At 42.8% G+C, this 13,125-nt stretch overlaps 1 protein-coding gene across 1 annotated transcript; it reads right to left on the bottom strand.

Moving 5' to 3' along the window:
• Positions 1-7,313: 7,313 nt before the first annotated feature.
• On the bottom strand, positions 7,314-11,387 carry OSTC (oligosaccharyltransferase complex non-catalytic subunit). The gene is made up of 4 exons (XM_064712283.1): positions 11,131-11,387; positions 10,826-10,919; positions 9,059-9,256; positions 7,314-7,974 (listed from the first exon to the last, which is right to left on the bottom strand). The coding sequence occupies exons 1-4, from the start codon at positions 11,267-11,269 to the stop codon at positions 7,956-7,958; spliced, it is 450 nt and encodes a 149-aa protein (XP_064568353.1). The 5' UTR covers positions 11,270-11,387; the 3' UTR covers positions 7,314-7,955.
• Positions 11,388-13,125: the final 1,738 nt, after the last annotated feature.

Here is a 13,125-nt window from a genome sequence, read left to right as displayed (position 1 = left end):
GTTCAGTCACAGCCTAGTGAACAAGCAGTGGTTAAACACAATCCTTAGACACATCCAAAATACTACAAGCATTATTTCTCTCTTTGCATGGGTCTGTCTCCATTGATTTCAGTGAAGTGTAGTCTGGGTTTGCCTAGGTGTTAGATGAGACTAAAAAATATTGAAGGTAACTGTGTCTGCTGTCTTTTAAAACACTAGAGGAAAAAAACTTCCTCATTTATCTGGGATTATTCCTCCTTAGGCTATGAAATCGAACTATGATTCAAATATAGCTTGTTAATAATTTTGTTATTTAGCAGTGGCTTTAAGCATTGTGTGTCTTGTGTACCTTTAAAGAAATCTGATGGAATGTACCGTTTCCCTGGTTTTATGACCTTTCATATTTATTGCCTTGTCTACTACATATATGAATCTTGATAATTGTGACAGATTTTTCTTAGTTTGTTCCATTGTGTACAGACCATATGTTGTCTATGCTCATAAAACACTCAGTAACTGCATGTGCAGAAAAACATTTTTTTCATGTTACTTGCTAAGAAACTTAAGAACCTGAAGGTCATCCCTGCAGAGGTGTTTTTAAATCCAGCCCCAGGAAACAACTGCCTCCTTTCCTTAGAGTTGTGATGAAGCTTTGGCAGGGTTCTCAGATGTATTTGGCAGTTAACTTACACTGATTTAAACAAAAATTATGTACCTGAATTCCATGAGGATCCTGGCTTGACTGCTCTTGATGTAGGTTTTGGCGTGCCTTCGTTGGCTCCCCGGTGTAGTGATTGGGAATGCAGTAGGATTTTTATTGTTTTCAGGATGAGTCATGCAGGCAGCAGCACAACAGATGGTGTAGAGTGTAGAACAATAAAGACAAAGATATGAGACAGCTAAGAGAAAACTGGAACAGACAAAGAAACAACCGGAGGATGAGAGAGGCTGAAAGCAGGAGAGAAGCCAGGAGGTTAAGCTTTGCCACAGATAGCAGGAGCTAATGAAGTGTGGAGTCAGTGCAGGGTAAAGTAGCTCAAACAATGGCCAGCAGGGAGAACTGAAGGGCCTGTAGTCAGAGTAGAAGGAACAGAGGTAGGAATACCAAGAGGAGCAAGGCTCATAGACAGCCAGGTGGCTGCTGGGGCTAAGTGATGGATTTCAGTGTGATAAAAGAGCAAGTACCAGTGAGGAGGAATAAGGAAGTGGAAGAGCTGAGGAGACTGATAAATAATACCCTTTGAAGGTAGAAATACCACAGCAGTTAGAAAGACAGCAATCAAAACCAAGAGTGGCATTCTGAAACAGAATTCTGGAATGACAGCAAAGAAACAAGGGATGGCAGCTGCTGAAAGACAACAGGATAAAGACCTTGAATAAGCCCAGACCAGCATCAGGCAAGCAGAAGGAGATGAAACACAGCATTCAGAGCTGGTTTAACAACCAGCTGTAACAGAGAGAGGTAGACACACTTGGGGAAAACACAAAAGAAGTTAAATTCCACAGGTCAGTGAAGCACAGTTGCTGAAAGGAGGTGTCTGGAGAAGTTGGTGTAATTGAGAAATGTGTCAGTATCTTACTGCTCCAGCTCAAAGAGGGGAAAAACAGAGAAAAATCTCCATCAGCAAAATATTTCCTAGAAGTATCACAGGCTCCTTCCTCCCACTCATCACCCAGTTCTAATACAGCAGCTATACAAACAGCTGTCTAATTATAACACATTTTAGAGGAAGGACTAAGATGAAAATTTGAAAAGAAAAAGGCCTTAAACATTCCTCCATACACTTCTACTTTCCTTACCCCAACAGCTAATTCCTTTTCCTGTTCTGGCAGTAGGCAGTTAATGGAGCTACTTTCTGCTGTCATGTCTAGCTCATATGACCACTTGATTTTTCAGACTGAACCAAGGCCAGCAGCATTCTGTCCTACAACTGCACTGCAGGGATATTTTTAAAGGACAGATTTAGCTATTTACAAAATAGTTCAACAACTATTTTTAAAGACACAGAGCCTTGGTGTTTGAAAGGTGAAGTGTTTTGTTCTCAGCCATGGAATAATAAAGGCAGGCAGTCACTGAAAGACACCTCAAGAAACCAGTCACTCATCCCAAAACAAGCCAAAGGTATCTGCAAATTTTAACAGGCATTTGCCAAGCCTGTTCTTAGAAATGCTGTCATTGGCACAGACTATCTAGTCCAGTGGTAAATTATTTTACCCTTATATTCTTCTAGTATTACCCCAATTCCTTCTTACTGCTAGTGAAGCTGTATCTACTACTGATGCAGAAACAAAATTGCTTAGTTAATTTTCATGCTTAATTTTATGCCTCCTGTACTTGGAAGTGAAAAGTTTTGCCAGTGTCTCCATGTGATGTTGTATTGCTGCACAAAAGGTAATCTGCTCTCCTCTTCAGCTTGTGGTGCAGCAGAGCCCAAGGACTTGCTCACATCCCACATTTTGTCAGCTATTTTCCTTGGGTAACATTGATATTTTGCACTTGTTCCCAGAAGGAGTAAACCAGGCTAGTTTTTTAGAGCACTCATTGATTTGTTAGGATCACTATGCATCCTAATTCTGTCCTCCCAGCAGTCTTTGAGTTTTATGATGTCAGCCTATTTAGTCAGCACACTCTATTTAATAGAGGTCAGTTGAACAAAACTAGCCACAGGACAGACCTAAAAAGTAAGATATCTTTCCACTTTGATATAAAGACATCAACTAATCAGCAAACACTCTCTGAAAATGTTTCTCAAAGTACTTTGGAATTCAAGTTATAGCTGTTTTAGCTAAGCCAAGTTTCCAAAACATTCTAGACAGTATCAAAATCTACAGCCCAAACATCTGATTTTCTTCTATCCATGGAACCCATATCTCTCATATATGCCTTTATCTTCGTATGACTTATTCTTTAAAAATCCAAGTTGGCTACTCATCTTTTTGCCATTTTCTTCCAGGTGCTTAAAATGCTTCCCCCACATCCCAAAACCTCTTCTTCCAACTGCAGCTATGCTTATTTTTTATTATTCCACATTCCTCAGTCTCCATCTGCATTTAAAGACAAATGATATACTGTAAATCTGAATGTAGTAAACTTATTAGCTATCATCCAGGATCTGTCAGAAATACCTAAAAATTCTTAAATTATTTAAGCTGTCTACAAATTAATGAGAAAAAGTTTAACTTCTACAGTTTATTTTAGAATAATACAACCAGTCTGAGTTCTTTCACACTTTTTCTTTCCCTGTTTCCTGCTAAAAGCATAACATTTCCACCATCAACAAAGGGAAACCAGTATCCCTATTCACACTGATCCCTGTAGTGAAAACTGATACCAAAAAGAGAAGGAAATTACAAATGTCAGTCTTTCACAAGCGTTAGGCAGCAGATGATACCATATTGATCCGATTTACTCAGAGATAAATACTATTTCTTCCAGTCTGCAGGTAGAGCAGTCTAAGAACTTTGACATTTATAGAGCCCATATGGGATAGCAACATGATGAAGTGTAACTCCATCCCATGCCTGAAGAACATTAGTAACTAAACTGATATCATCAAACAGGAGCTCAGCAAATTGCCTTATGGACTCAAGACACTGGACAGCAGAATGCAGTGCCCTGCATCTGCATCTCTAATTAAAACACAGCAGAAGTCAGACATGCCTGACTCCCATTACAGTGCCACAGATGCTGCTCTGAAATGAGCTCATGGTCTCTGTCCAGTTCTTGGCTGACAGGTATCCACGTCAAGCAAAAAGGACACCAGCACAAATAGTTTTTACCAAAGAAATCAAATCACCTAAAACCCCCCAAATTCCTACTAGCCGCTTCCTGTGAAACGCTACCCTTTGAAGAGTTTGATGCATTAGTTATATTTTTTGTTGTCACTAAAATCCAGATCTCTCCAGAGTTCTCCAAACATTAGTATAGCTGAGAAATCTTAATGTGACTTCAAAGTATTACAAAACATTCTTCTGAGATTTCTACTGTAACTGATCCACCTAATTTCTTCTAATTGTTTCAATCCTCTTTTACCATGTTCTGGAAGAAATATATTCTAAAGAAACTGCAGTGGTGAGAAGTAGCAATCAGAAATTCTGAAAATAGGCCAGTTATTGCTGCAACCCTTTTTGGGAAAATCATAAAGATATAGGAAAAATACAATAATCACATTCACAAACATGTAATACCAGTTACATTATCACAGATGTTGCTATGCTGTAGGAAAACAGTTTCTATTGCATGCAGGATTTCCATATGTGTCAGGGAGAAAAAAAAAAGAGAATTGTCTTTCCCATAGGCACATTGGCTCCCTGTACTGAAGGCAGCAGAAGAGATTTAGGGTTGTCTCAGGTTATAAGACTGTATCTCTTAAGAAGTCAAACGCAGAGTGCTTTCTAATTAATATACTAAGTACGTATATTTAGTCCCATTTCTTCAAAATGGTTGAATCATCCTCATTCTTCCACAAATTGTTTCAGTGACACAAATCTTCCAAATATGTGTCAGTTCTTGGAGAAGTAAGGAGTGGGGTCAGTGGGACTGCTGCATTGGACTCCCAGAGGGCAGATTTTGGCCTGCTCATGGCCCAGACTGGCAGAGTCCCCTGGGTCACAGAGGAGTCCAGGAAGGCCTGGCATTCCTCAAGAAGGAAATTGTAAAGATGCAGAAGCAGACCATCCTGACATACCTAAAGATGAGACAAGCAGGAAGCTGGCTGAACAGAGAGCTTTGGCTGAAAATCACAACAAAAAGGAGAGTTTATGACCTTTGCAAGAAGCAGTGGCAACTCAGGAGGAGTACAAAAATGTCAAGAGGACATGCAGCGAGAAAATTAGAAGGGTCCAAGTCCACTTAGACCTTAAGCTGGCTACTGCTATAAAAGACAACTGAAAATTACAGCTAAACAAACATTAGCAACAAGACCCTAAGGAGAATCTCCATCCTTTACTGAATATGGAGTGAAACATAGTGACAAAGGACGAGGAGAAGACTGAGGTACTTCACAGCTTCTTCACCTTGGTCACTAATAACAAGTCATTCTGTGGGTAGCCAGCTCTCTGAGCTGGAAGACAGGGATGGGGGGCAGAATGAAGCCCCCATAATCCAAGGGAAAATGGTCAGTGACCTGCTGTAGCACTTGGGCACACACAGATCTACGGGCCTGGATGGAATCCATCCAGGGATCCTCAGCAGAGGCAATTGGTAGAATTGCTCACTGAGCCACTTCCTAGCACTTACCAGCACCTCTACATCTGGAGGTATTTAATTTAAAAGACATGGAGATGTGACACTCAGGGACATGGTTTGGTGGTGGGCTTGGCAATGCTAGGTTGATAGTTGGATTTAATAATCTCATAGATCTTTTCCAACCTAAATGATTCTATGATTCTGTTACAGTCCCACAACATGCAGGAGTCTGGAAAATGCATTGAGGGAAAAAAAACCCCAAAACGTCAGAATGTCTGCTCTTTTTCATCTAGATGTATTTTTCAACTTAACTCGATTAAGTATAAAATCATTTAAGGGTTTATATATGTATATACTAACTTTCAAAAGCTACACAAGTTATATATGTCTTCCTGACTATACTGACTAGGCATCATCTCTCAGAGATTATACTGAAGCCATGCATTCAGTATTTTCTCCATCAAGACAGCCAGAAAATCAAGACCTCTACACTTCAGCCTGACTCTTTCTGTTGCACTTGGAAGCAGGCCAAATTTCTGGTTTCAATCAGCAAAGATGTGCTCCTGCAAGCTCTGCTTTACCTTTACCTTGTTTTTAACCTCTCACCCACGATCCAGTTCAGTTGAACCTTGAAGACATGAACATGAAACACAGATGGATATTGTCACCAGTTAGTTTTCTTTCAGTCATTGAAACATTCTTATTACTATTCCAAGCCCCTAATTTAGAGGCCATGTGCTGTTGCCTATAAAGAACAGCAGACAATTACAGAAAATACCAGCCTTTCTTTCCTGCAAAGGAGATTCATCTAACACACTGCAATACTACTTCTTTGCAGTTTATTTGACTCAGCAGAAATTTTACCTTGGGTGACAAAGAAGCCTCCAAACCTCTTTCAAAATTAACCAATCTCCAGTAGTCCATTCTGCCATCTTCCAACCTACCATGTGCCTCATTTCTGGGTAATCCATCTTCTGCTCTGCATTTGTTGTCCTGGTTCTCTCTGTGCCAGACTGGGGCAGATGATCATGCCTGACCTAGCTGGGAGTCTGTGACCAAAAAACCACGATGTTCCTTCAGCCTTATTTTTTGCAGAGGGAATCACTTAGTTTTACTCTTCCAAAATGATATCCTACCCTGCAATTACGTCTAGTTCAATTGTTGTTTCAAGTTACAATTAAAATTTGCAATTACAGTGAATGGCACTTCACAGAGCACAGGCACTAAACTGTGCCTTTAAAATCACGTTCAAGAACCTGCTCATTTAGAACCAGCTGCAAACTCGGGACACTGAAGCTCAACTGCACTACAACAAGCACTGAGCCAGAAGAGTCTTGATTTTAGTCAGTGAACTTTCTGGTTTGACTTACCTCTCAGAGTATTTAAAAAGACAACTTAAGATGCAGTTATTTGTTTACATAATATCAATACTCCCCCCTGAAGGTAAGGGTATGTCTCACCAAAACCAGTGACCAAAAATAACTGTGTCAAAAAGACTGGAAATTTTGCAGTTATGAGCCTCATAAAACAGCTCAAACTACCTTAAATCTTAATGACAAACATGTAAGATGAACAGATGCAAAAGTGTCCCATCGTTTGTAAGGATGTGGCAGTGGAAGTGACATATCCTGAAGGCAGATGATTAACAACTAGCACAGATATTTGATTAGTATGTGAACAGTAATGCTTACTTCACAATTACAGGAATAAATAACTTTTCTACTTTATATTATTGTACTGATTAAAATAGTGCTTCAAACACATATGAATTGCAAAAAAAGACATTTATGGTGATTCAGAGGGATCTGTCCTTCCCCCAAAATGCAATACATTACTTGAATTAAAACATTTCAGCAACACTCAATCTTTTAAAATTAAGATGTATCAAACTGGAACTTTGCCTCACACAAAAAAGCAGCAGCTTCAGAAGTAAGTGTTCTTGGCTACTGATAACAGCATGTTGTTTGCATACAGTACAAATTCATGGAAAATGAGGTTTCTTGTCCCTGATACTAAAAAAAAAAATCATTATCCAACAATGAAAATCAAAGCTGAAATTACGTGGTCATGGTATGGCACCTCATGTCTGAATGCAGAACAGTCCATACAAACAAGGAAAAGCTTTACAAGTTGCACAAATTTAAAATAATTTTTTAGAAAATAAGTTTTATTTGGCTCCTTTTGTACACTTTTTCTTTAAAAAAATGCACATTCATACAGTTTGCCCTTCCCAGTGCATGTCTGGATTTGCTCACATAGAGCATTAATATCATTAATATCAAGGCCAAAGATGCCTTCACAATAATTTCAGACACATTGTATTCTGGCTGTAAAGCATCCAAAGTTACTAATTTTCTGATTACAACTTGGAAATCAATGTTTTCAGTGTTTCTTCTCTGATTCACATACATAATTGTCCCAAACCAGGAAGAGGAGACAGACCTGCAACAAAGAACCGTCAATGGCAAGTACTCATTTCAGGTAGAGCTAAAGGTAGGTTCTCTACTTCATACTGAGATGGAATATAAAAGAAATACTCAGCTATATAACTTTCTCTTTTTCAAAAGCTCTACATCAGAAATGATAAAACATTGCTTGAAAACTACAGATCAGCCACTGGTAGTGCCAGTTTGTTTGCAGAGAAAGCACTCTTTCCCGAGTTGTTTCTCGTGGCCAGGTCTCTCTGCTGTTGATGGTGACTATGGAACTCATTTCTTACTGTTTCTTCTTAAAATACTTCGTGAAGAGGAGGAAATTCAGCTCGAACTTTCACACAGCACAAGAGGTACTAACCCATCAAGTAGCCCCTACAGAAAGAAAATTAATTTAGACAAAAAGTTAGCAAACATAGGCAGCACTCCTCAAAAATCAAGAGGCACACAAACCAAAATTTAAGACTGCAAAAGCTTCTGCTGATCAAGGATCTTTGGTCATCTTAACTACCCACTCCTTCCTCAGCTGGTTTTCTTCAATGAACTCTGAAAATGCATTAGCAATGTTCTTGATCCAACTTTGGTAATTGTTTGGAATTTTTGAAGCCCACATTATGCCCTAAGAAATGTTCTTTTTGTCTGCCCTTTACGCAAACTACAAGTGTTAAGATATTCAATACAATCTGATCTTTTCTGACACTTCACACCAATCTGTTGTCTCTTTCTCTTCCATTTCCCTGAAGCCCTGTTCTTTTCATGAATTTCAGAATGAGAACTGTTGTACAGACACACGTACTCAGTGAAGCAAAAAACCCACAGAGCATCAATGAAGCAAGAAAATATAGGGTAGGTCCTTATCCAGGTACCTGCTGCCAGGGAAACCATCACTTGTGTGTTATGAAACAATTTTTTTAAAGTACTCTGCAGAGGCCAAAAAAAGTACTCAAGAATAGAAGAATGACTGTCACTATTAATTCAACACTTCATGGAGCTACTCCAAAAATTACCTACCAGTAACTCTAAACATCAGGTTTCAGGTATTCTAAATTAAATAGACCGAAAAATACAAGGAGGGAGAAAACTGGAAAACCTGCATTTGGACTTTGCACAGCCTGAAAGCTACAGTACTTTGACAGTTCCATATTCCTCAAAGGCCTACTTTGTAGCTACTTACCTGACTGGTACATACAGTGAATTTTAAGGTACACTGAGCAAGTCAGACTCAGTAATCATATTTTCTAACTGTCACCCTTTTTTAACTACAGCATGATCTTAGAGAAAGCTGACTCCCAAAGCACCCCACCTCACTCAAGGTAGCTTGTTCAAAAAAAAAAAAGCAGTGGAAAAGGCAACTTATATTCAAGCTGAATAATTTCTGTTATTCCTAAATTTAACACAGCACACATGAGCCTCAAAAGAGAACAAAGACTGAAAGATATAAGATAGTTAAACCACTTACGGTAATTTCATCCTCATGAAAACTCTGGCCATGAAGAAGCTCAAAAGCACACTCACAAATCCAATAAAGAGCAAAAGAAACCTATTCAACTTGGGGATGTTTGGTGCATTGGATCGATCCAGAATTATGAATCCTAGGCCACCCATTGTGAAGAGGAAGCTGGATGCAAGGCCTTCCATAATGTACTGCCCATTTACTCTAAAGGGGGGAAAAAAAAAGTAAAAATAGTCAGAAAAAGATTAAAGAAATTATTTACATTTCAAATCCTATCTACTTAACATGTTATAGCTGTACAAGCACACATGATGATTAAATTTGATGGCTGACTTTCTAACTAAAATAAGTAGGAAAATGTAATAAATGTTATACAAGTAAATCAAAACATTAATGTCCAGAACTGAGAGTCTGCAAGGTGCCCAGTGCAGCACTCAGGAGGATTTATACATATTTGTGCATACCAACAGCTACCACCCAGCTCACTGGATTGCAGAACCACCTAGTCCAAGGAGCTCCCAGGTTATACAGATGATCCCAAGGCATGGCACCACCACCTCCTTATTTCCATGCCCATGTTCAGGCAGGACTGCCTCAATCCTCCTCTCAGCACAAATTCCACTCAAAGCACAACAGCAGCACAGGAAGCACATCTGCTGGCTCCAGCACACATCCTGCAGGATGTTCTGCTGCCTGCTTGCTGAGCCTGCATGGATCCATTGCAGGACCAGCCTGGGGGTGCCCCTTGGGGCTCTCTGTCAGCCCAGGCAGCTGCACCTCCTTCTTACAAGTGGAAAGAGATGGAGAGTGAGGAAGTTGAGATGCAGAAAGAATCTTGCACCTGGATCATGAGTCTCCTGCTTCCCACAGTCACTAAGCCATTTTCCCATCCTCCTAAATAGCAACCTCATAAACCTGGCATTGATGAAACTATGGTGGATGGTCATAGAGAAATAAAGATTATCATTACTGCTTCATATCCTGGAAACAAACAAGTTTATCTTCTCTTGTCTTGTTTACACTGACAAGTGACAGTGCTAACAACTCCCTGCAGCAACTTGATTCACCAACATTGCAACAATCCAACCCAGTCTGAAGTACAGATCTAGTCCAAGCCAAAATCTGTCACATCAACCATGTCACAGACCTCACCGATTCAACCAACTTTTTAGTATTCAATAAAAATCATTATTTGTTTCCACATACATAGATCCCCCCAGTTAAAAAAGTAGACTTAACTCCCTTCAGACCAGTTTGTTACCACGAGTCTCTAGCTCATTTTCAGTAATAGAAGCCAAGGGCACAAGGAAGACCCTGTTGTTACACATTTGTAACAATGTTCCCCACCAGAGGCCCAAGTACCCCAGAGTTTAAAACGTAAGAAACGAAAGCTTCCCAAACATTACATATTCTGCAAGAAAAATTGATCAAATGCATCCAGTATAAAGCTCAACCTGACTAGCAAAAAAAAAAAAAAAAAGTACCTCCAAAGTACCTCCAGCCCAAAACAATTTATTTTTACCAGACATTTCATTTTTAAAAGTTTTAGGACTAAGTCGTTTTATTTCCACTAGTTTCAATGCTGGTTGGGTGGGGTTTTTGTAAAACACAAAAAATAGTTCTTGGCAAACCAAGAACTGATATAAATCAACTCCTGCCTTGCAGGGGAGGGGAAGGGAAGGGAAGGGACAGATGCACAGCTCGGCAAGACGGGGTTTATTCCCTTGAGCTTCGGCATTTGCAGCACGCCGCTGGCGGGAACAGGGCTCTTACCTGTATGCCAAGAAAGCCACCGGCCTCTGATGCCCGTGCTCGTCTGTCATGGAGCCCACGCTGGGAGGTTCCACGATCACGTCATAGATGATTCCTGCGGGAAGGAAAGCAAGCACCGACTTGGACTCACAGCAGCGAGAGCCGCCCCGACCCCGCGGGCGCGCTGGGGGATGCCCAGGTTCGTGTTCTAAGGGCGGTTCGGGCTCGGACAGGGCTCAGCCGCGGCTCTGCCACCCGGGACAGGACCGAGGGGGAGCCGCTCCGAGAGCGGGGCCTCCCCTTCACCCGGCCCGGCCCGGCCTCACCTCCGGTGATGAGGAAGTAGGACACGACCACCAGCGCGTACACGGTCATGGCCGAGGGCATGTGCACCCAGCTCGGCCGCTTCAGCTTGATGTTGGGGCACTCGAGCACGGCGAAGGGCAGGCGGTACAGCGTCTCCATGGCCGCCGTGCGGTCCCGGGGCGGCCGCGGCCCCGCTGCTCCCTGCCGGCGCTGTTCGCTCCCGCCGCCGCCGCGCTCCCACACCGACACCGACACGAAGGCGGAAACGGAAATGGGTTGCGCGTCCTGACAGGGGGAAACAGATCCCTTTCTAAAGGGACAAACTAAGCAAAGCACTAGAAACTTGCTACCAGGTTTAAATTACAGATTCTGACTTTTTTTTTTTGTCTGCATAAAGACATAGAAACGCCGTGAGTCCGCCGGGGAAGGGTCTAATCCGGTTTACTCGCCTGCCAGGACCCGGCAGCCCTGACGTGTCGGCGCAGGGTATCGGCTCCGGGCGGGGGCGGGGCTGGGGGAGCGGCCATGAGCAGGCCCCGCCCCCGGGCTGGGCAGCCACGTGGCTGCCCCGGGCCCTGCGTGTGTCCCGGGCACCACCGGCCCTGGCCGCGGGTGGGACACCACAGCCCGCTGGTCACTGGCGGGACGCTCCGGCCGCCCCTGCCATGGGGTCGAGCACCCTTTGGACACCCCTGTGCTGATGCAGTTTTCCAGCGGGGGGAGGAAAAGCCACGTCCCGCGTGTGAGTTTGCACAGTCGGGCTGGGGAACTGCAGACCGGCGAGCAGACCAAGTTCCGTAGTAGGACTTACCCCAGTCCCTGTGTTTGCCGGGCAGCGTGGGGCTGGGATGCCCCTTGGGCGCACTATGGGATGTGTGCCCATCCTGACCACAGCCAGAGGTCATGCCAGCAGCTGCACAAAGAGCAGGCAGGACAAGGCACATCACAGCAGTCCTGCAGAGAGCAACAGGGTACCGTGTGTTACAGCCCGTCTCACACGCTCCTGTAACGGTGCACACACCTCATCGGGCCGGGCCAGCCCGGCCCCCGCCGCCTCTGTCCTCAGCTCGCTTTGGAGCAGCACCGAGGCAGCACGTCAGAAAAACTCCCCCTGCTGAGGGGAAGCCTCTCTAGGGAAAGGGCGGGGAAGAACTCTTCAGGTTACAGGAGCGGTTCCTAAGCACAGACACCATCTGAACTCGCCCACCTCGCCAGGCTACCCAGCCCACTTCCCGCTGCACTGCCCTTCCCCAAATGTCTGCCCCATTCCTAAACGGTAGCCAACTGCTCCGTTTTAAAATAATTATGGGCCTTATTATCATTTCACTGAAACACTGCCTAAGGACTGCTTTGATTTCTACCTATAGTGGCAACACCACGTCTCCTAACTCTTAACTGCTGCCTTCTGGGGCAATCATGCCATTTGCAGCTAGCTGTTTTCAGTCTTACCCTTCCTGTTTGGAAGAATCTCCCTTGCAGTGCCTGTCAACAGATGTTTATATTACATTTATCCTCATTATTCCAAAATTCTTCTCCCTCCATTTCTACTTCTTTCCAAAAGCCTGAAGGAAAACTCTAATCTCACAGTCTTTAATGCAAAACAAGGGCAGGTTGCACACACCTGTCCTAGTTGACTTTTTTTTCCCAGCATGCTAAAGTACTAAAATTTGCACTGGAACAGTCAGGCAACTAAGGAAATGTGTAACCCTAAAGTAACTATAGAAACTGCACCCAAAAATGTTAAGAGTATTAAGGTTAGGCTCAAAATCTCCTTTAATGAGCTACAGCCTTTGCACCTGAGCTGAGGAGAGATGCTTCACATACTTCAAGCTACATTTATCCATTTTGAGAATATTGACAATTATTTTACCTCCTTGGGACACCGTGAAGAAATCCTTGGGGAGGTACAACTCCTTTCATCATGCACGATACTAAGTCACTTATCCTGGAGCAGAGCCACCTCTTGCTGTCACACCCAGGAGGCAGCTGAGAGTTGCCAGGCTCCTCACCCAAAG

The sequence above is a fragment of the Zonotrichia leucophrys genome, chromosome 4, assembly GCF_028769735.1.
Source record: "Zonotrichia leucophrys gambelii isolate GWCS_2022_RI chromosome 4, RI_Zleu_2.0, whole genome shotgun sequence".
NCBI classification, from domain to species: domain Eukaryota; kingdom Metazoa; phylum Chordata; class Aves; order Passeriformes; family Passerellidae; genus Zonotrichia; species Zonotrichia leucophrys.
The sequence above is the reverse complement of the archived record's forward strand: the minus strand, read 5'-3'. Positions and strand labels throughout refer to the sequence as shown.